General features: G+C 37.8%; 1 protein-coding gene across 3 annotated transcripts in view; it reads right to left on the bottom strand.

Annotated features, from left to right (window-relative positions):
* The window catches only part of Tprg1 (tumor protein p63 regulated 1), a 144,823-nt gene that overhangs the window by 18,149 nt on the left and 99,797 nt on the right, over positions 1–26,877 (bottom strand). For all 3 annotated transcript variants that reach the window (XM_047563064.1, XM_047563063.1, XM_047563062.1), the window contains one exon: positions 4,977–5,130. In XM_047563064.1, coding sequence (XP_047419020.1) covers positions 4,977–5,130 — 154 coding nt within the window. The remainder of the gene's footprint in view (positions 1–4,976; positions 5,131–26,877) is intronic.

Below are 26,877 nucleotides of genomic sequence, written 5' to 3'. Positions count from 1 at the left end.
CTTAAAGCACTCATACCTTGAGTTTCACATCAAATATCATCACACCTGTTAACTATTGGACTTACTGTTCCTTCTTTAAGGCTCCCATAATACCTTGAGAATCCCTCTATTAACAGTCTTAGCACATTAAATAATAATTTGTTAATTACCTTTCTGCCTCCTCCCTTTATACCACAAGTGTCTGGAGGGTAAAATCTACTTTATAGTTCTTAAGATCCCAGGTAACTAGCACATTGCTTATTACATGGTATACAATGCCAGAGAGTGTTGAATTGATGTGATGAGAAACCAAGGGGCTAACAATATAGAAATAAATTTGATTGCTAAAACATTGGCTTACTTTTATGATGTCCTTGACAAGAGGGGTAAAAAATGCTAGGAAAGAATAGAAAGTGTGCAGAAAACTTTCATTTGCTATAAAGCATCCCTGAGCTATTCCCTATTATTCACCGGCTTTGGGCCCTATTCCAATTTCCAGAAGGGCACTCTAAACCCCAAAAAATGATGGTTATAGGAACCTGACCAAGAAATGGTTTTAAAAAGGTGAAGATAAGGATACAAGTTGCAGATATAATGTGAATGAAGCAATTGAGGATAACTGAACCAGATTGGGATGTATAATATTATGTAATTATATCAATAAATATGAACATATACACAGTCTCTCTCTTCCCACCACACCACATACACATGCACACAAAGGGAATCACACACACACACAAAATTCCCTCAGGTATTGCATCACCCCTGAACAATAGCCCCATACAGTCGTAAGCATCTTTTTTCCTAATGAAGATTTCTGTACCAATTCTGTGTATGGGATTTTTGCTAATTTAATGATACATAGAAGTATCATTCATACTATAATGAACAAAAATACAGTTACATTATTATTATTATATTATTTTATGTCTTATTCTAGTAAAATCAATGCCCCCTCAAAACTAGTATTTCACATTTTCACAATTGTTTTATGTGAGTAACACCAAGTGTTTATGCACAGATTAGAAAGTTTGGTTGGTTGGGGAGATGAGCAAGACTGTCTGGAAAGGTGTCATTTGACCACCATGTTAGCTAGATGTCAAAGTGGTACAGTTAATGAGGTGAGTAAAAGAATGATGTATTTTGACATAGTATTGTATAAACTTGGTAGCAATTCTGCAGATCAATGTTAAGGATTTAGAGATAGTAGAAATTTGAACTTTGCAGTTGTGTCCATTAGTGCTCATTCCTCAGTACCTTCTTTTAGTACCAATTAGCTTCCACCCAATGTTATGGGCTGTGAAACTACTATCAACAGCTCAGTTTTCTCTACTGAGTTTCAGACCTCAATTTCTAACTGCCTCATAATCAACTCCAGCCCCCAGTGCTTGGATGTGTCAAACTTAACATGTCCTAAACTAAACTAAACCCCCAAACCAATTCTTATTCCTGTTCTCCCAATTCAAATTAATGGAGTCACCATTTACCCAGGCCAGAAATTATGTTATCATTGACTTCCTCCCCATCATCTTCTATATCTTGTCAGTTACTTGTTTTTATTAATTCTATCTAAATAATTCAAACTTTCCTCCTCCTCTGTCCCTCCTACTATCCTTAAGTTGATTTAGAATCTTATATCTACTAAGTCATTATAATTATAATGGAAAATATATAAAATTACACTTCATATAAAGTGAATATATACTACATATTCCTTCATGCACCTCCACTTGATCTAAACTTCTATTTTAGTCAATTAATATTCATTTTAAAATTTTTATATTTTTCTGCCTCCTCTGTGAAACAGTGTCTTGCACAAATGCAAGACTCTTATCTCATTTATGTTCATATCCTTAGCAACATTCATAATGCCTGCATTTGTAGGTGTTGGAAAATGTTTGTTGAATACAGAAATTCTAGGTGCTGCAGAAGAAAGACTATGATTAGCAGTAAGTTAGAACATTTTAAATATATTTTAGTAATGTTATTTCATTAGATTACAAATAATTTAAAATTTTTGACTGTGTATTATTCAAGGCCACATTATTTCCTCCTCTGTACCATAGGAAGTTTGCTAAATTGAATTAAATTGCTGCAGGAATTTGATTTAGTGGTGCATTTCCCCCATATTCCTCTCCTATTTTCCTACTTCATTCATAAGAGAAATAGAAAAAACAGTTTATAACACCCTTTTAAGATCTTATGTGAAAATATTCACATAAAAGGGATTCTAGATCCCCCAAATTATCTTTCTTCTTATTTGTTCTTTTGCAATAATGTAACTGAGTATTAATCAAAGCCAACCTTGGAAAATATCCTAAACAAAAAAGAATACTGTGACATAAACACCAACAACAAAAGAGAAACTAAGACTCAAAGAACAGGATCAAAGTACTCATCATCTCACATCCCAGATGGAGATCATTTGTTTTCCTAGAGAGCTGGGACTTGGGGTGGCCCTTCAACAAAAAATGGCTTGGCAAATGAAAGTACCAGACTAATGCCAAGAAAGAAAAAAAAAAGAGAGACTTTGGATTAACAATTTAAGAAGAAACAGCCTTTAAAGAAACACATTTAACAGATCCATAAAGTAGTTTAATTGACAAAGAACCAACCAACCATTAATCACCCAGTCATCATGTTGATGTGTGGATGCATGTGCAACTGTAATTACACACACTCGTGCAAACACATACATGTGAGTGAGCGCACACACACCTGTTGTCCTTACTTCCATCCAGAAAAAGATGTATGAATATGGTTTCTCTTCTAGTCTTTGCTAGTGGGAGGGCTAGGGCAAAACACAATGCTCCAGAATACTAACTATATCAATGGCTATTGGGAATAATCAGTCCATACTTCTTTCAATCTCTTACTTTTCATTTTCTTTTTAAAAATACTTGATTGTATTTATATGTAGTAGAAGAAAACAAAGCACTATCAGGTATTATAATGAAACAGTGGACTGTCTCTACAGGTATAGAATTTATTCTTCAATCTTTTACTCCCAACTTCTTCCAGCAAAGGACACTCAGGCTCTGAGTTCTTAAGACACCAGGTATGAAGAATAAAAGAAGACATGGCCCAAGAAGTGGGGATTGTAATGACTAAGGCAGTTAGTATTTATTTTGACTTATAAAAACATATAACTATGAATCCATAGATATACATCATTTTAATGATTAGAGCCCAATTTCCTTGGAAGGAAGGAACTGCCTTTGAGAAAATACATTTTTAAGCTCTTTGACTTGGTTTGACAGATGTTGAAAAGAAGAAACATAAACTTCTATGCATTGTCAATAATGATAATTGCAATGATAATAAAAGAACAAGAGCTTGGGGAGGAACAAAAGATGAGAGAATGATGGAACAGTGCGTCAGAGTATTATTATCAATGACTTTTAAAAACAGGGAGGTTTTATTTTGCATTTGAAGTTAGGGGCATTAGTAGGATATGAACTCCCACTTCAGGTCCCTGATACTGTTGGCATAAATACCTTTATGTGTTTTGTTGTTGTTCTTGGTTTTCATTTTGTTTTGTTGGCTTTAGGAGGTAAAGAGTCAGGCTAGTAGTTGATGTTGATGCTTTGGTTGAGGGATTGTGAAATAAGCATATCATATGAACTGTAGCAACATGATCCATACACTGAAATAATTTAGTGCCTGCAATATTGTGGAGCCAGAGGTAAACCATGATACCACAGCCTCTCAGAACTTCCGCATAAATTTTGAGAGAACTGTTGACTTTTCCTGTGAGTAGAATGGATACAAGCCAAATTTACCTACATAATTAGGGGGAATTAAGGCCTCATCTAGCCTCAAATCACATATATGTTTATTTATTTATTTATTTTTGTGGTACTGGGGATTGAACCCAGGGCCTTGTGCTTGCCACTACCAACTGAGCTACATCCCCAGCCCTCAAATCACATATATGGTTCCTCAAACTCTTTTTATAATAGGGGATTCACCGATTCAAAATTATTTATTTACATATTGTGTGTACATACAAACTTGCATGATTAGATGTATTTAAAATAATGCAAAAAATAAATAATATGTGGCATCGAACCACAGAAGAACTTTAAATGCAGTTTGCTAACTTTTGAATTTATATCAAATAAATTTAATATTCTGAAGTATATACCATGTATGTTCATACATGGTAAGTTCATTGTCAAGAATTCAACATGGAAATGGAAGTCTGGTGCTCAGGACAGTGACCATAGCTGGAAATAAATATGAAAAGGACAGAAAAGAATTTCTAGTCCTACAAGCAAACACATGTATATGCTTGATTTCATTGAAAATAAGAATTTGGTCTTTCAATGAATTTTCAACTCCATCTGTTCTTTCTGATTACTTAGTATCTCAGTACTTAAAATACCTGGAGGAGATGAGAGAAGTATAAGGGAGTGTCCCTGCTATGGATGAATTTTTTTAAAAATCATAACTGATTTATGCTTTATGCAACACCGATACACTCATTATCCCATCCAAACTTAGAATGGTCTAGTGACATTGGGTGATAGGGCAGCATTTATCATGTCCATTTTAGAGATGAGGCTACCAAATTCCTAAGAGAGGAGTGACTTAATCAAACATGACCATAGAGTCACCTCTGACTAACCACACTTTACACTAGTCCAAACTTCTTCCCAGAATAAAATGATTAAGATTTGATTATATAGAGAAAACTATGTGAACCCTGTTGACAATAAATGCAATCATTCTGCATTTTTAAAATGATGCTACACTAAAAACAATTAGCAAAGGGGAAGTAGCAAGTATGGTTAATATAAATATAATATATATTTACATAAAAAGCAGCTGCACTCTTTTACTAAAAAAGTTCTAGAAATCTATTAAAGGTTTTGCTTCTATACACCCCAGGTTGTATCTTACCTTTTTTCTTCTTTAACAGAATATATTATAGAAGCACATTGCTTTACCAACACAGCTAATCTAAGAGTGATGGCCAAGCTTTCACCTACCTTGCAAATTTCCAGGAACTTCTCACTGGTATATTTCACTGGGTGTTCAGTGAAGGTAGCATAAGGAACCTCAGTGGACCACGGGTTCCAGCGGGACAACAGGGACTGCTCCTCTGGACTCCCCCAGTAGATCCTAAGGCCCTCTCCAGGTCTCCTAAAAGAAGGAGTTTTCCATTAGGTTAGTCATTTCTATTAGATTAAAACAACCAAACAAAAAAGTGTGGGAAGGAAAAGTAATCCTTCACTTGGCTTTTAGACTGCTGCTGAGATAAGTGGCTTACCTACCATCTAGTTTAATTATTTGAGGAAATTTAGAAGGTGAGAAGAAAAGAGTGAAATTATTTTCATACATGGGAAGTTCATTGTCAAGAATTCAACATGGAAATGGAAGTCTGGTGCTCAGGACAGTGACCAAAGCTGGAAATAAGGGTGTTAACCTCATACTAACATTCTGACTGCAGGGTTTAAGAAGGAAAGAAAGAAAGGATATTGAATGGGACAGGAGCAGGGACAGTCAAAGTGGAAGGTGGTCTCAAGAAGGGAGATGACGTGACAACAGTGATAGTTTCCTTAAAGCAGTAAACATAATTAAGAACTGACTGGGCAAATACATGGGACTTCCCAATTTGTAGGACATATGTCATCGTGAGAGGGATGATGAGCAGTAGAAAATACCCAGTTTCTCAATTCAAACAGCTTCTGTTTCCCATAGTCCTCCATTTTCTACACACATTCCATCCAGTGAAACTGGGGCAAAGGACATGTTAATGTTGTAGGGAGATTGTGCCTGTCCCTCTCGTTAAATTCGCAGTCCTGATCAATAATATGTGGGAAGAAGCCACTATCTAGCATAGGCCAGACCTAGTCATCAGATAAATCCAAGTGCAGAACAAGAGAAAATCAGTTTTGCAACAGTAAAGTCATGGCAGAAGAGTGTGGCCACATTGGATAACAAAACTGTCTTTTCTGTGGCCTGTTCTTTTATATGTGCCCATAAGAATTTAATGGTTGTGGTTTTAGACATCTCTGAAAGCAAAGAAATGCCTGGAGGTTAAGCCAAGCTGAGGTGCCTTGCATTCAACCAGCTTTAGAACTAAGTTGCCTGTAACTCTAAGCAGCCCCATGAAACATCCCAGAGGTCTGGTTTCTTCTAGAAATTAAAGCCTGGGATTTCTAGGATGAAAACCTGGAGCTTAATTGTCATGCCTTCACAAAGCTGTCATTTCCTGTATTAAGGAAGGATTCCTTTGGGAATGCCATTGTAGTTTTTGAATGTTTATCCATGCAGAGGTGTGTGTAAACATAATCTCACATGTATGCATATCACATCACCCTCCCCAAGGTGCGGATCCCTCAACTGCTTCCTACAAAAGGAAAGAAAGAAAAGAACCCAGCACAATTCACTACCCAGTTCTCAGATTTTGGGTGATTGTATTTGAAAACTGACACTTACCATTTTGTGTACTTAATGTTTTGCCAAAGAAGAAAAAGTAAAGTAAGAAAAAGAAGAAAAGAAAAAAAAATATTGCGCATGACTCTAAAGTTCCCTTTTAAGTCTTCACCTTCTCAGAGACTGTAATGGCATTTGTCACTACCCATTCCCCCCACCCCTGCACTTTCCTTCACTCTGGTTTTTTTTTTTTTTTTTTTTTTTTTTTTTCCTGGCTTGCAATAAACACTGATCTCCATGAATATTCTAAGCATGCTGGTTAATGGAAGATTCTGGCTTGCGCCCATAAAAACAACTTGCACAATGGAATTATTTACTGCTTCAAATGTCAATTTATGTACTGGGTGCAATTTTGCTTTTATCCAAAGGGAATGAAAATCGGCCAAGATAGCTTCTCTAATAGGTACACATGGTTTTCCTTTACCTTAGGGAAACTCTAAATGAAGTTTGAGCATTGGTTATTTCTGAATAACCAATCAATTTGACCATGGCAAATGATGTTTTTAGAGATGTAGTATACTCCTAACTATACAAATTCAGGCAACCTTCTTTCCTGAGCTCCAGAGGAAAAAGTTGAAAAGATAAACCTAAAACTAAGCATTTTCTCCAAAGGTAAATGTAAATAGTATGGTGGGGCATACCAAGTCCTGTAGTATCAGAAGTCTATTAAAGTCTATTATCATCTTCTTTTCTGTCAGATGCCCTTGTGGAAATTGTGGAGTCTAGAGATACTTTTTATGACCAGAAATGCTTCATGAAATAGTAACTTGTGCTTATATGACATGTCCCATGAGCTGGAAAAATGAAGTTAAAAAGTGCAATGAACAGAATGTCTGATAGTCCTGAGTTACAGTCCTGGTTTTGACAATTCCATGTGATCTTGTGTAAGTCACATTTCCCTTTCTGACTTTTAATTGAAATCATTTCTTTTTCCAAAACTTCAGAATATATTTTGCCATATGGAGAAGTAATATGGCCTCCAGGTCTCTTCTTTAGGGAGTCTTTAGAATGTCACATCCTATGACCTCAGTAACTGTATGAGTGGTGTTGACAGCTACAGTTACAATACCACCAGCATTCACCTAGCCAAGGACATATGGCATCCGGAAGAGGCTTCTGGGTTATGGCCTTGTTAGTTTAGAGGAATAAAATCAGACCTCCAGAGAAGAATACACCCTGTGCTGCAGAGGTCACACTGAGTATTGTTCTATCATTCCCAGGGAACTTTAGGACTTACCACAATATTTTACAAACATGTAAAGGCACAAATCAACCATGAATGACAGTGCAGGATAACAGTTTAAGGTTTGTAAACTTAAAGGTCACAGCTAAAAGGGCCCTTTGAATCTATAGTTCCATGTCTTCTTTCTGTAGATGGGAAAACTGAAACTCAGTCCCAGGATTTTCCTAAAGCATTATGACAGAACAGGATGAGCAGAAGAGAGCCCTGGTCTCCTGAGGCATGGTTCACGGCTCCTTTCACCATTGCAGGACACACAGAGTATATTCAGTTAAAATCCTGCTACAACACAAAACAACCAAATTTCCAGTAGATAAAGGTTAAATTTAAAAAGAAACTTGCCATCATTTATGGGCAAAATCCTTGCTCAGGGATCCTAGTTAGACATCAGAAAGTCTTTGTCTCAAACCAAAATTTCTGTATACACTTAATATTAGCAATTATGAGATTATAAGAAAATAAGTAGGACTGACCGTGAAGGGGAGAATTATAAACAATTTCTGTCATGATTATAAGACTGGGTGTTTCTCCCTGAACTGCCAGAGGGAGCTAATTGAAGTGGGGGTATGGTCCCAAGACAAGAATACCAACACCAAATTATTAAGAATGAAGGAATTGGTACATTCTTCCTGAGATCTTACTCTGGGAATCAACTGTGTTTTCCACCCCTCTATATCTTTGGGCATTTTTAGACTACCTTTCTGATCTTTAGGTAACAACAATTTTGTGAGGAACAAGAGGAGGATGAATGACAAAAATGTTTTGTGTGCCCTGGGGCATTATCCAACTAGCAAGTGTTAAATGCTCACTGTGTGCCTTAATATCTACTATGAACTGTTAAAAACTTCATATTTTTTATTTTATTTAATCCAGACCACAATTTTCTTGAGCAACATTGGTAGACATAAAATAAGAAAGAAGATATAAGATAAAAAGGAAATAAGATAAAGAATATGACAAGACTTCATCAGATCACCAAATTAAGAACTGCTAGTGAAATGGAATAAGAAGGGGAAAGAGAAACACCCCAACTACCCAACATGGCCAAAGTCAGAAGAGCACATCTAGTATACAGCTCAGAGTGGGCATTGGCATGTTCTGTGTTGACCAAAGCTATTGACCCTGCTGCTTTCGCCTCACTCTGAGTCCCAGCATATTTCTTTTGTGTTCAGCCTCTGTTTCCCAGTAACATTTTGATGTGTATAATTTTCTAAACTTAAATCCTTCAGATAGACTTCTATTTGGGTAACTTAAACCAGTCCTGCAATTGCCTTCTTCAGACCAGAAAAACATGGTTCCTTAAGTCATTTTCTAATGGGTTAAAAATAATTTTTTAAACCACCTCAGAAGTGGGTCCCCAAAACATTCCCAAGTTCTCTGCCTTCAATCCACCCTTTACACTGAACATTCTTGCAATCGTTGTGGGTGGAAGAATTAAGAGGCTCAGCACCTAAACCACAGAAGCCATAGTCCCATGGCTAGAGTCTCCTTCCAAGACTCAAACAGGTACAGATAGAAACCTGCAAATCTCATTACAGAAATAAAAGATCACCCCTTACAATTCAGTATATTCCCACTTTGTATCCTCATGGGAACCAGTCGTATCTAGCTTGCATTCCCATGCAATGGATGTAAGAAGGACAGTGTATTCTTCATTTCAGGTAAACGTCAATGCCCGGAAGGGGTAGAGGTGGGAAAACCATTTATAAAGACTTGGTAGAAGAAGGCTTGTAATAATCAGTGATTGTTAGAATCCTAGACTATCTGAGTTGGAAGTTCCCTCTGAGGACAGTTTCTAAGTCTTTTATTCTCATATACACATACTCTGAAGGCAGAGTTTTCAAAGATCTCGGCTCTTCCTGAATCATGCTAATTACATGTTCCCCTCAGTGACTCAGACTCAGAATTCTAAAGCACATTTGTTGGCGAGGTAGAAGGCCTAAGCAATTATGTCTTTAAATTGCCACAGTAAAAAAACAGAAGGTTTGTCTTCCACACCAAAAACACAAAGGTATGTTGAGAACATGAGGTTTATACAAAAGGACCGAGTCACACAAGTGGCAAAGGCCCTAAGCATAAAGAATAAATGTGGTTGAACACCCACAAGAAGTAGCTCCAAGTTGAATGGAGGGAAAAGTTTATCCAATAACAAACTTTGTTAGACAAGACATTATTTCTGTCAGGAAGGACTTGTCTCCTTGAAGTCATTTTTAGCTGACCTAGAAAATATGCCAGCCAGTTACCAGTGTGGGTTAATTTTCTCATTCCTTACATTCTTCTTTCTTGAGAGAGAAGCCAGGAATCAATCCACTTGAGTAGGACGACACAGCTAACCAGCTTTTTTCCTTTGATTCCTCACTCCTCTTCTATCCTGGCCTTCAGAGATTCTCTGCTAGGCCATTAAACTACCAGTTAGCAGAACCGAATAAGGTGACCTTGCTCCCCAGAATGAGAAATGGCAGCTCCATTATTACCTCCTCGGGCCGCCCCTCCTTTCTACTCATCTCAAATCTCAAAGTTGCACCACAGAATTAAAAACATAGCTGTAGGCACCAAACTGAGATTTATGAGGAAGCACAGACATTAACTCTTACTCTAAACGCAGGGTGTGTGCTTGTAAGTCTGGGTGAGCAAACAGAGGGAGGCCGAGGGGTGGAGGAGGGGGGTGGGCCGCAGGGGGGAAGCAGTTCAGGGCAGCAGGAGGTATTTTCTTGTTTCCTTACCTTACAGTCTTATTGTTGAAAGGCAAGTCTTCTGGGCCCCTTGAAATGTTAGTCCCTTGCTTATTTAATCTGGACAAAAGCTGGGACAGAGTTGGCACCCTGGAGGGTATTCAGTGCTCCTTGGCTCATTGAATGACCTCAGAGGAAATATTTTCCATGACAAGAACCCAAAAGACGCTGGCACAGAGTCAGACAATAAGATTTGCAGAATGTGTTTACATTCTCTCAGTGTCCCCAGGCGGTTCCAAACCTATGGGCAGGTGCTGCCTTTATCTACTCTCTTTGCTCACCTGGCTCCCTCCCAGAAGTTTCCAGAGCCTTGGGCTCCGGGAGATTAACCATTTACTGGCAGGGGTAACCAAGAAATTCTACAGATGATATTACTTCAGGGGGAAGAAAGTGACAAAGCAAAATGGATCAGCAGCGTCCACAAGGAGAGATTTCAGGGTACTCTGGTGCCATGCTAAAAACCGTCAGTGGGAGTTCAAGAGGCTGGGTCTGAACTCCCTTGCTGTATGATTTGAACCCTTTATTTCTCTCCAAGAGTTCATCTGTAAAATCAGGTAGGTGAAACCAGAACAACTCTAAGTTCCTTTTAAACTTCGTTCCCAGTAAGCTAAGATCTGTGCTAACAGGCCAGAACAATTTCTAGGATAATTTGTATTAGATCAGTTAAACAAAAAGCCAAAGTACAACTTAATGAATATAAGAAATCTTCAGAGGGCTCTTGGGCTCTGTTGGTTCTTTTAGATGTAGAAGAAATGATCTTTAACTATAGGGGAACAGTCCTAAAAGGGTTAAATCAAAAGCAGATGTCAGAGAAAATGAGGGTGAATGGTTACAAAAGGGGCTATGGAATCTCCCAGGAAGAAAGGCCTAAAAAGACAAATTTATGTGCTTGGGAAACTTGAGAAGAGCTTTTCCTAGAGGTAGGTCATAGCTGAGGGAAAGATGAAGGCCCACACCAAAGTTTAACCCAAGAGTTCATGACTCACCATGATAAGTGTAATGTATGAAGCTGCTCCCCCGCCCACCAGGTACAGCCATTTTGCCTGCCTCCCAACCACTTGTCAATCTGTGAACATCCTGGCTAGCTATTGGTTCATCAGTCAGCTTGCAAGTATCCTTCTCAGATATGGGTCCCCTGTTAGCCTGGCGGAATTCAACTGTTTTACTGTAGCTTCCCCGCCATCTTTTTTCCATTCTTCTGTCCTACACACTTTTCTCTATCCTCCTGGCTTTCCACTCTCTCTAGCGCACGCCCTTTTCTTTTCCTTTCTCTTTTCCTCTCATTTTCTCTCTTACCCTGCAGGGAGACACTGTGTGCTTAATAAATTCCCTCATGTGATTTCCCATGTCCTGAATGGTTCCATGGAAATTCCTTACAATAAGGATGCCTATGTGAATTTGATTGCCATATTATTCCATTTTGGGAATGTTACATGTTACAATAGAAAGATTTCTAGACCAGTAGTCAATATAACCTGGGGTCTAATGCTGGCACACACACTAATTTAGAGTAAACTATATAGTGCCTGTATTTAACTATAACATTGCTTTTTAACTCAGACCTGAACATCTTTCAGGATCCCATTTGCCTTTTTATAAAATAAAAAGACACTGTAACTTAACACAAATCTAATATCTAATATTTCTAATCTCTCAAGTGAGAAGATTACCTATCTTTGGGTTTCACTTAAATAACACACAGAAGTTTGTTTTTTTCCCAGAACTGGAATGAATGCATTATTTGAAAGGACATCATTCTAAAATTTATATAATATTTCCTTAAACAGATTATGCTAAAAATAGCTAGTTTTTTTATTATTTAATAAAAGTTATCTCAAATCCCAAATGTTGAAGACCTAGAAGAGATTAATTATTCATCATACATGTCGTATATCCTTGACCCCTTAATTTCATCAAAACAGAGACTAAAACCTAGAAAGTTACCTTGGTCATTATTTAACACATTTATAATATCTTCCTATACTGCCGTGCTTCTTCCTACAAAAGCCAACTGTTGCATATGATGACTTGCCCAACACTCTAAAAGATCCTTGACTGCTCTGTGTGTCAGCCATCTCTTCCACCATCAGGCTTCCATTTCTTGCTGCTAGCAACATTCCTGACTCCAGATGCTCTTCTTCTGATTTCCTTTTTCTAAACTTCTATTGGCAAGGAACCTAGGAATGCATTATTATTAGGGTCATGGTAAGATAATATAAAATATCCTCTTTTCAGCTCATCTTCATTTAAATGGAGAGTTAATTCAATGAAGTTGATGATAACTTTTTGATTATGGGAAAAATACTCCATGCCCTTTTAGTCACAAGCACCTAAATGGCCCATTTGGAGTCCATGCTTGTCAGAGTGAAACATAAATAACTTCATTTCACTTAACATGAAATTCTATATTATTAGAGTCATACGCTACAGTCTGACTCCATACAAGGTGAAGATGTAACTCCCACAATATTTCATAGTTACTCCAAATGGCAGCATTTTAAGCAAGTCTCTGAGAACATTCCTCTGTAAAACCCAGGGAAATTTCTCTGGAAAAGAATGTAATGAGAACTTGGAAACAAGAACAACTTCAGATCATTGGCTCTGATACAGTCTTCATTCACTCAATGTGTTTTCTAGTCTTCAGTTTTATACTAAGACTCATGAAAGGATCTTGAAAGATAATAAGTCTTCAAGAAGCTCAGAGCAGATGCTATAAAATAAGTGTTCTCTCTTCTGGGGGCTGATTGATAGGAGCACTTGGATAAGAGAAAAATGGTGATTTGAAAAAAATAGCAAGAAGTAAACTGAGGACATAGGAAGTCATGAGAGCATATATTCATATAAGAAGAATTTTATGCAATCATGTGCTATGCTTTGCATTTTTATCTTTATAATTATCATATTTATTTCCAGCTGGCTACTTTTGAACAAGCAGGATAGAGGGAGATAGTTCAGAAGAAGGCTATGAAGCCTGGGGCAGAGGTAATTGAACATGTCAGTGAATGGTCTAGAGCAACCTAATCCTAACATGAAACTGGTGAGGAACCACTTGGGAATAAGTGTGAAGGGGTTTAATTAGAAATTGGTGTCTGACTGCGAGACTCAAAACTACAGAAGGGAGAGGCACTTGGCACAGAGGTGAGAAGCACACAAGGCTAAGCCATGTGCTTCCTTGGGCCCCAGGTCATGAGTGGGGTGAGTCTTGCTAGGTGTTATCTTCCTGCTAGTAAAGGTTCTGATGTATACTCAGATATATCCAATTCAAAGGGAGGACTCCAACATAACTGCCTAGTCCTGAGTCCTCAGCTTGATTTGTAAGGTGTGAATGAATGCTCAGGAGAACTGAGGGTTGGTTAGCAAAAGAAATATTTAGTGTCATTGTTGTCAAAGGTTGCCCTCTCTCAACAGTGCCCAGAATACAGGTCTAGATCAGGACTGTTTCTGCAGTGATGGAAGAGAAAGGCCAGATGCAAAGACCCAGAACTTGTCTGGTCCAGCTCCAGTTCTCCTTGAAAACAACAGGGCAAATCTGGCAACAGCAAAAGTAAAAGTTTAAGAAACACAGCATTAAACCTGCCGCCTTTCTAGTTCATTACCCTGGCACTGAACCTGAGTGGGAATCATATAAAAGGATTGAAAGAAACATACTAGAATATTTGCATTAATGAAACAACAATGGGATTATTTTTCTTCTTTTAAAAATCTTTCTCACATGGAAATAAATATCTGCCTACTAAACATAGAAGAACTGAACACAAGAGCAAAGACCATAAGGACCAATCAATTTAATAAGACCTCTCTACATTCCTCTCTTGTTTTTACCATAAGCTTATAAGATAGATTTATAATCTTTATTTTACAGATGAGGAAACTGAGTTTCAAAGCCTTCAAGGAGAAAGTGGCAGACCTGGCACTAGAATTTTGACCTCTCTGATTCCACATCTCCTAATTATGTACAGCTATGGCTGTACAAGACAATGAAGAGAAGAAGCATCTATACTAACCTTTTGTTCATTCCCTCATGAACAAATGTAAAGTCATTGAGTGAAGAGCTCCCATTTTCATTTGTCATTTCTCTCTATCTGAACCAATCTACCCTCTCTCTTTTTCCACAGGACCAACTCAACCAACTCAAAGGCTTCCAGTTACCTATGAGTTCAAGAACATTTTTTCAGACTAATACAAAAGACCTTTTCAGTTTACTTCTACCACACATTCCCAATATTCAAAACCACAACATCTCAAAAATCTTATCAAACAATCCAACCTGTCTTACAACATGTCTTACAACACGTGTGAGAATTTCATTCATATAAAATTATCCTGTCTACCTGTTCTAGCACCAAATGAACTGTGAACTATTTAGGAACAGGGTCTATGTCTAAATCAGGTCCACAGTCCCCACAGCATCCATATTGTAATATGTGGTCAAAATAGCTTTGAAATGAGTAGACCATGATTTTTACTGTTAAAAAAAAAAAAAAAAATAGAGCTCCTTCCTCGGACCAGAGTAATCCAGTTGATGCCACTTTTCTGTTCCATTAGTCTATATTTGTGAATTTCATGTTTTCAAAGGGGCTTGTAAGATGTTTCCTGTTTGTTTAAGGGTGATGGGAGAAAGCCATCATCAAGGGTATGGTGTACGTGAAGTGAGTTTCTAGAGAAGCACTCAGGACAGAAGAGGCTGTACCTTTGCAGATCAAGTAGTCTATGTCCCTGCTTTGATTGCTTTTTGCCACCATTGCTGGCAAGCCACATCTGTACTAAAACCTTTCTGTGCCAGGAATTTGCCAGGTGGAGAGGGGAAAGGACAACTTTAGCAAAGCTATGCAGAAAAATGCCACATAATAAAGGAAATATTTTGAGGCAACTCCCTCTATTATAAATTGGGACATTCGGTGAATCACATGGGTTTGTGTAAGTCTTCATCTCCCCTCTTAAAAGGAAGTTACTTTTGAGCACCCCAAACTTCCAAGTTCCAACATGTACAGAGTATCTTTTTGTTGTTACTGTTTGCCTCTTCTGAGAGGAACATTTTTTCTGAATTTCATCTTTTCCATTTCCTCTCAAGGGAGGTTGAGAGTAAGTGGTCTAGAATACATCGAGGGGCAACTGGAGAGACCAGTGCCCCAGGCTTATGGTTCAACTCTGCATGTCCCTAGAGGAAGGGCTGGGTCTTCTTAGGAAGGCAGAGGGTACAGAGGGCTCTGGCTGACCAATCAGGGACCCAGGTCTCTCCTCATATGTCCCTGTGGGTCATGCTCCTGAGACTGAGAACAGTTTTGCTTTTTCCATTTTGGAAGAATTTGAAATGGAACAAGCTTTAAGAGATTACATGTGACATGCTTATTTATTTTTCCTTTTAATTTTGTTAATGGTATTTCATACAATGAGCTATGTAGACAAAGCAAAAATGCTGGTTTCTAACTCCCACACAGAGATGTAGTCTACAATTGACATTTTCCCACTTGGTCATGGTCAACAAGAGCCATTCTAATTGTTTAGCATAAATTGATGCCCTATGGCCTCTTCTATCCCTGACCAAAGTAGTTATGTCCCACCTACTACAGGTGAAACTTTGATGACAAAGAAATCTCTGCTACTTAGGATGTACTTTGGTGTAATCAAAAAAAGTCAAAATTCAGAAGATGCAGATTTGGATTAAATGTCAGTACTTGCATTAATACAGGACCTGGGAGAACCCACCTTAATCCTCTCTTTTCTCATCTGCCTATTTATAGTCCATTGTAGGACCACATGAAGTGGCACTTTATGGTACTTCTCTTCATGAGTTTAAAATACTCCCTTAGCAAAACTTGGAAAGGTAAATGAGAAGAAAAGGAATTTCAAAATGTTCTTGTTCTCCTGCTAGCTTGGTTCCACAACGCATCAAATACAGAAAACTGTGGAGTGAAAAAGAAGAAAAATGGCGAGTTATACTAAGCTCTGTACAAAATCAATGAATTGGAACATTTCCTGAAATAGAAATGATTCACTACATTCCACAGCGTATATTTGCTTTGAGTAAATGAGCAAAGGTTTACTTGAGGCTTTCAACTTATCTTCACGTTGCAGAGGCATTGCTTACGTACTGGTTTGGGGTTTTATGATTTTGTTTTTATTTAGCATTTCCCTTGACCACAGAGCTTTGCATTTCCACCCAAGTTCAGTACCACAGTATGAATGGAGAGCTGGAATTCTCGCTCTTTTTTCCCAACACTAGTATCTGTCCCTCATTATGTCAGGCCTTATATACATGGGTAAGAACAATCGGTTCATGTTTCCATATTACCCAAATGATCACCTCTTGGTCACCCCTCAGGCCCAAGTATTTGTCCACTGGCAGCATGATACCCCTTTGGAAGGACAGAACTGTTGAAGAGCTCACACAATCCCTAAAAGCAGACATACAGTCATTTGGACAGGGAATTTTAGGGTATCAGGCAGCTAGAACAAGATCTAAAAAAATACATGGTAAATTTCAATGTGAATTTGAATTACTGGAGACCGTGTTGAAACATGGATTCTGATTCAGTTGTGTGGGAGTGGGATCTGGCATTCTGAACTCTGTCCGTCTAAGTTCCTCGGTAATGCTGATGTCACCAAACCTAAGAACAAGTAGTTGAGAGAGAATAGCATGGGTGCAAGGTCACCCAGTCCCTGTGGACCTGAAAGCTCCTCATGCTGTGGAAATGCACATAGATGTGAATCAAAGAAGGACTGCATAAGGTATGCGCCCATGGTATGTATGGGTCTTGGTTGAGCAGTGGATTGCACCGTGGTTTTTACCTGATTATGAGACAGAAGTCTAAGCAGAAGAGGGTTCTAATGGTGAAATGTTTTTGCAAATCAAAATCCAAAAGCTACAATTTGCATTTCCTACCACAACAGAATTATTGCACATAAAAGTTCTAAAAAAAAATTATTTTTCATTAAGAAAACTGACACTACAAAATTACATTTGCAGATTATTTAAAGGTTTATAGTGATAGGACTTTTTGAAAGAATTTCTATATATGTGTATATTTATGAATGTATGTACATATATTTAAACACACAATACATAAATAAAAACATATATGTGTGTATACATAAGATTTATTTATTTACTTATTTTAAAAAGCAACAACTACAATGAACACCTCGTTCCTTCAACCATTCCTCAATTGATAAGGTCAAAATTCCTTTGCCGGCCACGTTCCCTCTTCTGAACATGTTCTAGTTTTCCAGGTGTGTGGCCAATAAAGGAAAAGTACTCCAACAATTATCTCCACATTGTGTGATATGCTATGAAAATGCCTCCTTCCTCCTGGAGGGGCACACCTGCTAACTTAGCCAACTAGCTGCTAACAACATAATCTGTGCTGGTGACTTACCATGTTGCCTAGAGAGTTCACCATCAAATACAGTTTCTATTTCTGGTTACTTTTATACTTAGAGGTAGGATTTATTTCAGCAAAGGATTGAGTGTATGAATGAAAGGAAACATTTCTAAGTCTTTGTCACACCTGCCACTGCTAAACTACATTGTGAAGTTTTGAGTTTTCAAAGTGACTTTGGGAGAAATTAGGCATGGAAAATATAGCTCATAGTTAAATTCCACCTTTGGCATCTGATCTTTCAGAAAGAAGCTTTTGATCAGAAACTATAAGGCAGAGCAAACAAACCCTCTTGATGACTTATTTAGGCTAAATGCTTAAGGCAAAAGTAAAAGAATTGAATGTGTAATGTCTTGGTAAGACAGGCTTTGAGTTACCTGCTCATCATAAAGTGTACTACCATCATAGAAATTATTCTTAAATTAAAGTAGGTAGAATCTCAAAGGGGTTAAAAAAATCTATCCTGGTCAAAGCTTAAAAATGTATTATATGTTACAAAACAGCAAAAGATATCATTTAAACATGAAACCAGATAAATCATCTTTCTACAACATAAATTAGGGGGTGGCAGAACAATTCTGTGTCTGGCAAATTCTATTTGCATTGTAAGCATTATTCAAGACTGTAAGAGACAAGAAGGCAAAGTTTGAACAAAGTCTTTAATTAATCCTGCATCATGCCTAATACTGCAGTGTGTGCCTTTGGGAACTTTTGATCATTCAAATTAAAATTTGTGCACATACAATCTCCTAAAGATACAAATATAGGTACAAATAAAGATGACTTCTGCCTTATCCCCACATATTTCTGGAGAGAGGAGAGAAGAAATGAATCTCAGAATATCAAAGGAGCATCTTTATAATAATTTAAAGATCAAAGAGACCAAGACCTTTTTTATAACCTGAGTTGCACCCAAAAGAATTCATGCCAAATAAGTATCGAAAACTTAACAAAAATGAATTCTTATTTAAAGTCACAGGACATAGTTTGAAAGGTTAAGATTTACACTCTTGCTTATCAACAATATTATTCATTCAACAAATGCGTGCTAAATGGAACTATGTGAGAAACACTGCCCTAGGCAGCATTCATCAAGATGAGCAAGGAAATTTCTTTGCATTTGGTTTACTCACAGTCTATTAGGAAAGATATGAGTTCCAATAAAGATAGGAGGAGAAAAACCATGAGAAGAGAAACTGGCATCACATCACAGATGGCAAGACTCCACATCTGACTTTGCATCAGTCCGTCCTGAAAGAAGTTGTCATTTAATTAGAACATGATAGAATGAGAAGTAGTCATTCAAAGATTAGGGGAAAGTTCTACTGCAAATAGAAGGACATAATAAAAGTCATGGATAAAAGATAGTGCTGAAGTTTTTCTACCTAGGTGGAGTGAATAATATGCATTATACTCAAGGTGAAAGTCTTTAATAACCCATTTCTTCCACAATTCATTTTCTCTCTCTCTCTCTCTCTCCTTTGTGTGTGTGTGTCTGTGTATGTGTGTGTGTGTATGTGTGTGTGTGTTGAGCTATTGAGGATGATATAGAAATGGGAGCATTCATGTTCTTCATGGAAGGACATTTCACATATAGCAAACTCCATGCTTATTGGCTGCCAATATTAACAGCTGCCATTTATTAACCAGGTGCTTTATATTCATCATACTTATTTTATAACAATTTATGAATCAGATTATATTTTCTATGTTTATGAGGAAAGTGAAGTTCAAATAGCCTACTAAAATTACTGAAGTATTATGGTCTTTGGTCTAATTGACATCAAAGTTTAGGTTTTCCCCCTTGAAACACAGCCCACTTACTGTATCTCTGAAGGAAACAGTGGGTATGTTATTGTTTTCTGTAAAAAAATCTCCCCACAGAAATCTTGTAGGATACCAAATGTTTTAGTAGTGTTAATTTATCATTCCAGTTCAACCTTTGCTTATTCTTTTCCATCCAAGAACTAAAGTGAGACCCATGCACTAATCTTACTATTTTATATGTTTTCTATGGTGATATTATACCTTCCACCTAATAGTTATATAATTCAGAATTGGTTTCAAGAAAGAGGTTGAGTTTTCTCTTCCCCTCCATAGGATCTTACACGTCACTACAGAGTAATATAGTGTCTGATGACTTGATCCCAAATCTTCTTCACTTTATCATTCTCTAGAAACTTCAACTTCAGTCCCGAAAATCACCACTCAGTTCCCTGCAGGCAGAGCCATCTGGCAATAAACTGATGAGGAGACATTCACACATTTCACAGAAACTATGAAGTATGGTATAGAAACTTGAACATTCCAGTGTGACTTCAGTTTTATATACATCAGGGAAGAAGTCAACTAAAAGTTTGGGCTAAAAGACTGGAGTCAGAAAATAGAAGGTATTACAATCAGTATAAGGAGTGTGTCCTTGTTCTCTAATGTATTGTCCTATAAACAACTGGAGACTGAGGGAGGCTTTAATAAGGGAAGAGTTATGATCCTGACCATGGTTTTGATTTATAAAGATTAAATGGCCAAAACTTGACAGGCAGGATCGATTGTGCAGAGCATAAAATAAGGCAGAAAAGTTAGAGCCTGTGTGTGAAGGGATTGTAGGGCCTGGACTGCCACACTGAAAATTAAAAAAAAAAAAAAAAAAAAAAAGGAGAAAGACTTCAAAGATCAAAGGATCGCAATCATTGGTAGGAAATAGCCTTGAAAACTCATGCCATGTACCCATCTACTCTATGATTCTAAGGTTTTATCCTTCTGAGTGAGAAGACGGCCCATGTCCTTGACCAGAGCATCAGGGCAAGTTTGGAGAAGGAGATGGTTTATTCCCAGACTGGTGGAGCTGAGTAATCTGTGGGTAGCTAACCCATTCTTGACACTTTTACTCTTCCTTGACACTCCTTTCCCCATTTTCCCTCAGCCTGACCTTCTCCATGGATAAAAGAGCTGTTCAGTTGTCCAAGACTCAGGTGAGGAAGTCCTCAATTTAACTTCAGCAGGAAAGAAGAAAGTGGCTAGCCCCTCCAGGCACATCACCACCAGTCGGTGCCATTTGTGAAGGTGGAGGAGGGAATTGAGGGCCTCCCATCCAATCAGACCAGGCCTCCAACTCTGCTGAACTGGAAGCCACGCTAAGGCCACTGCCAGGGGAGCGCCACACCACTTCATTTATAACCCAAGGAACAACAAAGCAGATATGGGTGGCACAGAAACTCTCCCCACAATCTGGCATCAGGTCGCCAACTTAAAAAAAAAAAAAAATGAAATTCCTAATGAATGACATAAACCAATTAGAGAGCTGCCTGAACTGAGCCCAAGCTCTGAAATATGGACTGCAGTTTCCTATTAGGCAGAGTGATCTGAACAAGGGCCAAAGCAAGCAGACGGGGACCTTGAGACGCCTGAAGCCTGGCCTGCCTTGTAAGGAAGCTCGGGACACACTGCAAAGGCCCCTCTCATCTGTCTCCTCACCTCCAAGGACATTTTTAAAGCAAGGCTCCCCAACCTTTCTTCCAAGATTATCCTTGGGATAATCTTCCCAAGCTTTTCTGCTCATTGTCATGTAGCGTTTAATCGCAAGAGCTTGTGAGAGAGAGCCGTTCATTAAATGATCCATGGAAAAGAATCGAGAATGAGAAGATTTGTCACCTTAGATATATCTGCAAACCTGTTTATTCAATATTGAATTTAGAGCCACTATTGAAAATTTTTGTGGCCTCGCTATTTTATGGACAGTGTTAGAAACATTAATTGAATATCAATCATAGGCCAAGATCCTTACACTGAATTATTTCTTTTAATTTTCCCAAAACCCATTTTTAAATTTTTAAAAAAATTTTTTAGATGTTGATAGACCTTTATTTTATTCATTTTTTTATATGTGGTGCTGAAAATCAAACCCAGTGCCTCACACATGCTAGGCAAGCACTCTACCACTAAGCTACCACCCCAGCCCCCTATTATTATTTTTATTATTATTTCCACTTCATAGATAAAGAAATCCAGAATCAGAGAAGCAAAAGAAGTTTTTCAAGTTACCAAAGTAGTAACGGTAAGACATATTAGTTTAAAAGTGTGGCACTAGTGCTAACCTAATATAATTGCTATTTTTGCATAAAATTTAATGGGAGGGAAAAACAGGTAGAAAGTAAAGATAAGCAAAAGAAGCAAAAAAATAAAGAAAATTGCATCTAATCCCACCACCCAGGGATAATCACTGTTACTATTCTGTATAAATCCTGCAATTGTAAAAGTTTCAACTGCTTTCTTCAAGTTCCTACACTGAAGCTGAAAAAGTTTTTAAGCAGATTATATCTTCTTTTCCTATTTGGAATCATCAAGAAAGAAAATGGAAGATGTTCCCATGCTTTTACAAAGTAAATTCAAGAAGCAGTCCAAGTCCCACCAAATGCTTGAATACAACCTGGCATCCAGAGAATCAGAGGGCATTTATGTGCCTTCAATACCCATATTCCAGGAGGTCACCTGAATCGGCAGCTATGGATACACAGAAGCCTCTCCAGATCTCTGGAATCTCTGCACTAGAACCAAAGGAGTCCTCTGTAGCCTTCATAAACTTTCTGTACGACCATAGCTAAAACACAGTATCCCTAGCTTCAGTCTGTCCCTATTCCAACTAGTGATTATCAATCTTACCTGCTTAGTTCTCAGGGTTGCTTTCAGGAGCTAAGGAGATAAAGTTTTGTCAAAGTCCTGTGAAGTAAACGAAATACTACACAAATGAAAGAGGATGGTTAGAATATCTAATAATTAAGGACTCAGCTTCTTTTGAGGTATAGAATTTTCCAAGGAGTTAAAAGGAGTTATGATACTATCCTTTATAGCTCAAAATCATAAATTAGTGGTAAAACAATAGTCACACTGCTAACCTTGTAATACTACAAACTTTTACTGGTGTAGAACATGAATAGCAGTAGTAACAATAAAGATGATTACTGATGCTTATCCTCTTGGGCACCATATGGCTAACCGCCATGTAAATGCTTTGCCTGGATTCCTCACTTAGTCCTCAGCATGTCACTAAGAAGACACATACTGTTATCTCCATCTCACAGATAAGGAAACCCCTTAGAATTTATAAGATATGTTTATGAATAACTAGAACATCTTGTTTGATCTTCATGTCCCCATTACTATCTCTGTTATGTTGGATAATGGAACTATGACCCAGAAAGAGAATTTCTCTCAGTTCACACGATTTACAGAACTTCAGATCTGGGTTTATCAATTGGTCTATCTAGAGTTTTGTTTTGTTTTTTTTTTTTCAACTAAACTACAACTTTCACATAACCTTAGAAATCTTCCCCATCTAGTTAATTTCTTAAATACCCCAATGTCAGCTTCTTACTATTTTGAGAGGAGTTTCTCTTAATCCCACCAGCCTATATAATGCAAAGGACACTTGCAAAATGTTCTCCAAAATGGTCTCATCCCAAGCCTCTTCTACACAGACAATAATCCACAGTCAAATATGGTTAGAATTCTTTGCCTTGGAACCATTCAGAGGCTGTTATTCCTCTGAAAGAAAAGCAACAGCCTTTTAATATATGCTCCCATATAATTGTTGGTTTGGCTTAAATAGCAGGCTAATCTATTAGTTTTATTTATCCCTAACAGGGCTTCAGTAAAAGTTTTCTAACTTAAGGTGCTCAATAAAAGCAACCTTCAAGTAGCCATCTATATGCCTCTTCACTTTATCACACTCTATTGATTCATCACCAAGACTTGGGGTTTAAGCCTTGGATGAATGCAGACAACAAGCACGTATGAGTTTTGGGCAGAGGTAGTCAAGTGGTATAGGATAGGGCAAAGGAGAGCAACAGGAGTCTGTTCAGTGGAAGAGGAAGAATGAGACACATATGGGAAGCATCGACATCTGATTTGATGACATAAATGGAATCCAGGAATGGGAAAATAAGGAGAGTAGGTTGGGACCATGTTGCAAATGTCACGTGCATTAGCTCTAAAGTCATCCCTGCTGCTTACACTTTGTCAGTAGGTACTTCCAGTGCTACTGGATCAAGGTCACTTTTCATAAACATAAACTTACTTACAATCTCTAGTTTTATCACTAAAATCATATGTTCCCTATTGCATTCCCTTTATTCTGGATAATTTAATATAAAAATAATATTGTAAAATAATAAGTCACTTAACTAATCAAAATTTTGGCTTCAGGGAGATGCGACATATTTACCCTATGACTTCTTAACAGTTGCTACCACAACTCTGTTATTTGAGATTTTCTGTAATTCAGTTTGTGAAGCCTAAATAGATAATGGGGCCTCACTGGAAAATTTTGAGCAGAGATGAGTTGATCAGAGTGGTATGTTAAGAAGATAATTTGATCACATTAAATTGAACAGATTTGAGGACTAGTGAAAACTGGAGGCAGGAGGATCCAAAAATTCCATAGTACTTATTATTTATTTAGTGCTGTATTAGACATCTTCAATTAATAAATAGTGTCAACCCTCAGAATGCTATGAGGTAAAAGTTCTCATCATCTCCATTTTATATAAGAAGAGACCAAAGAAGAAAGAATTTAATTAACATTCCAGAATCTATGTAAGTTGACAAGGAGCTGACCCTGAACTTGAACCAATGCTACAGAACAGCAAAGTTCAAACCCTTCTGCACTGCGTAGGAACACCACCAGGAAGCCATGATAATCAATGAAGTGTGAAATAACAAAGACCCAAATTAAGAGCGTGACAGTAGGAATGGAAAGGGTTAGGTCTGAGAAATGTGAAAAAGACAGACTTGACAGAATTTGACAGTCTATGAGATTGATGGGAAAGAAGAGGAAGAAGTTAAAGATGACTGATTTTTTTCAAGCCTGAATAGTTGAGAAGATAACAAGGCCATCCTCATAAATAAAGGCCTGCAGAAGAGAAGCAGATATGTTGGGGAAATAAGAGATGGGGGAAGATGATGTGTTGAGTTTGAGATGCCTGTGGGGCATACAGGTGGAGACGGCCTTCAGGAACAAACGCAGGTGCAATGTGTTTCCAATCACCAGGCCCCTGAATTTGCTAAGGGTCCAATCAGCATTTGTCAACCTGGGTTTTCAGTCTTTAACACTTGCCCTGTACAGCATATTTGTGAGTGACATAGGATAAATGTTCCATAAATTTTTCCATAAAAGTTGGGGAGAAAAAGGCTCACACTTGGATACAGACACCCACAAACTCAGCCACCTGATAACAAGCTAATTTTTTTTTTGCAAACTATCTTAAGCTGCTTATTTTCAAAACTCAAAGTATTAGGCACAAATCAGTGGCTTGAGGATAGATTCAATAACAGCTGAGTAATTCCTTTCTTCCCTGCAGCAAGATGCCCTTGTGAAGGTTAATTTGCTCCTGCATGATAATGAAGTCTTTTAGTGTTTTTGAAACTGCAAGTTGATTCAAAATAATATCATTTGTTCAGGGTTAGGCCTAAGAGGACCCCTGGTCCAGCTGAGGTGGGAACAGAAAAGAAAAGCAGAAAGGGACAAAGGAACAGAGAGTAGAGATGAAATGCAAAGCCCCCAGGTCCTCTACAAAGCTGAATCTGTTTCAGTTACTAGGAATTTATGATCATAAATTCCAAAATTATTGATGAATACTATGCAACTTTTCTTAGTCATGCTGCATAATATACTACACATTCCTCACCTCCTTGAATGTATGTTGACCTTTGGAGTTGTGCCTTTACTTCCTACTATAGTCTCACTACAGATTCCAGAAATAGCTAAACAGAATATATAGACTTTCCTATCTTAGTTTATCTCAAATAGCATCTGCTTCTTACATGCAATATGTTACTCATTAAAAAAAAAAAAATTGAAGCAACTACATTATTGATCCAAATCTAAACATTGTGAAAACCAGTTTTATTATTTAGCTGAAATCATGATGTGTATACCCATTCACACACACATGCATACATGAGAATATTCTCTTTTCTCTGTGTCTCTCTATAATCAAAATGCTAATTTTCATGATTCCAATATTTGGTGAAAAAGTCATATTTTATCATTTTTCCCACATTACCACCTAAAACCAAACTTCTTTAAATCGTATCTTAAATTTGGGGAAAACAGTAAAAAAAAAAAAAAAATGTGTATATATATATACACATATACATATATATATACATTTGAATTTCTGCTTCCAGAGTTGATCTTTTGGGGATAAGGATGTAGAGTGCTTGCCTGGCAAGTGTGAGGCCCTTATTTAAATCAGTCATGTAATTCTTCTGGGCAATATTAGCCTCAATTGAATATAGTAGATAACCACATTCACCGCTTCTGTCTCCTTTGCTATCCTCATATAGAAACCCTCAAAAGCCACCTTGATTTTTCTACCTAAGTCCAGTCAACACAGGTACAACGGCCGAGGAAGACTTCCTTTCTAAAATGACAAAGGCAAATCCTCAGTGAAAGAAAACTCTGCCCCTTCCTCTTTCTCCTTTTCTGCAGTACAGAAGTGAGGCCAGGAAGAGCCTTGTAACCACCAAGCAGGTGGACGAATGCCTTGGTCTTTAGGTGGATAACAGCAGGATGGAAAGAAGAAGGATTGAGCCCCTGAAGTTCCCAGTGAGCCAACACTGAACATCAGACTTGAACTTTACATAAATAAGTGTTTCAGTTACTATAGTCATAAATATGTGTAATCCTTGCAACTAAACCATTCAAGTTGACCTAAGTGAACGCGTTCATTATAAGGAGAGGTCTTTCCCAATGCTTGATAGGGAAACATAACCCATAATTAGGACAATCAGCTGGGCTGAGCAGGATACCCAGCAAACATATAGCAGTCAAGGTCCATCGATTCACTGAGAAGGGTCATGTTCCCTCAAAGACTAGGTCTCATAACAGAGAGAACAGAAAGTAGAAAACTCCCCAGGAGCCAGACAGCCATTCCAGGTCTTTCTTTCCCAGGCCACATGGTCTCTTATGACTAATCTTCTTTCTGTATGGCAGCATCATATTTTTGACAGGAGATCAGAGACTTTTCTCTGTTCCACATGCACCTGGCTGGCCTACAAACCTGATGTTAGGTCTTTCCCTATCCTCCCAACCCCAGTTCAC

The sequence above is a fragment of the Sciurus carolinensis genome, chromosome 9 (assembly GCF_902686445.1).
Source record: "Sciurus carolinensis chromosome 9, mSciCar1.2, whole genome shotgun sequence".
NCBI lineage: Eukaryota > Metazoa > Chordata > Mammalia > Rodentia > Sciuridae > Sciurus > Sciurus carolinensis.
This window is presented reverse-complemented; position numbering and strand designations above follow the sequence as displayed.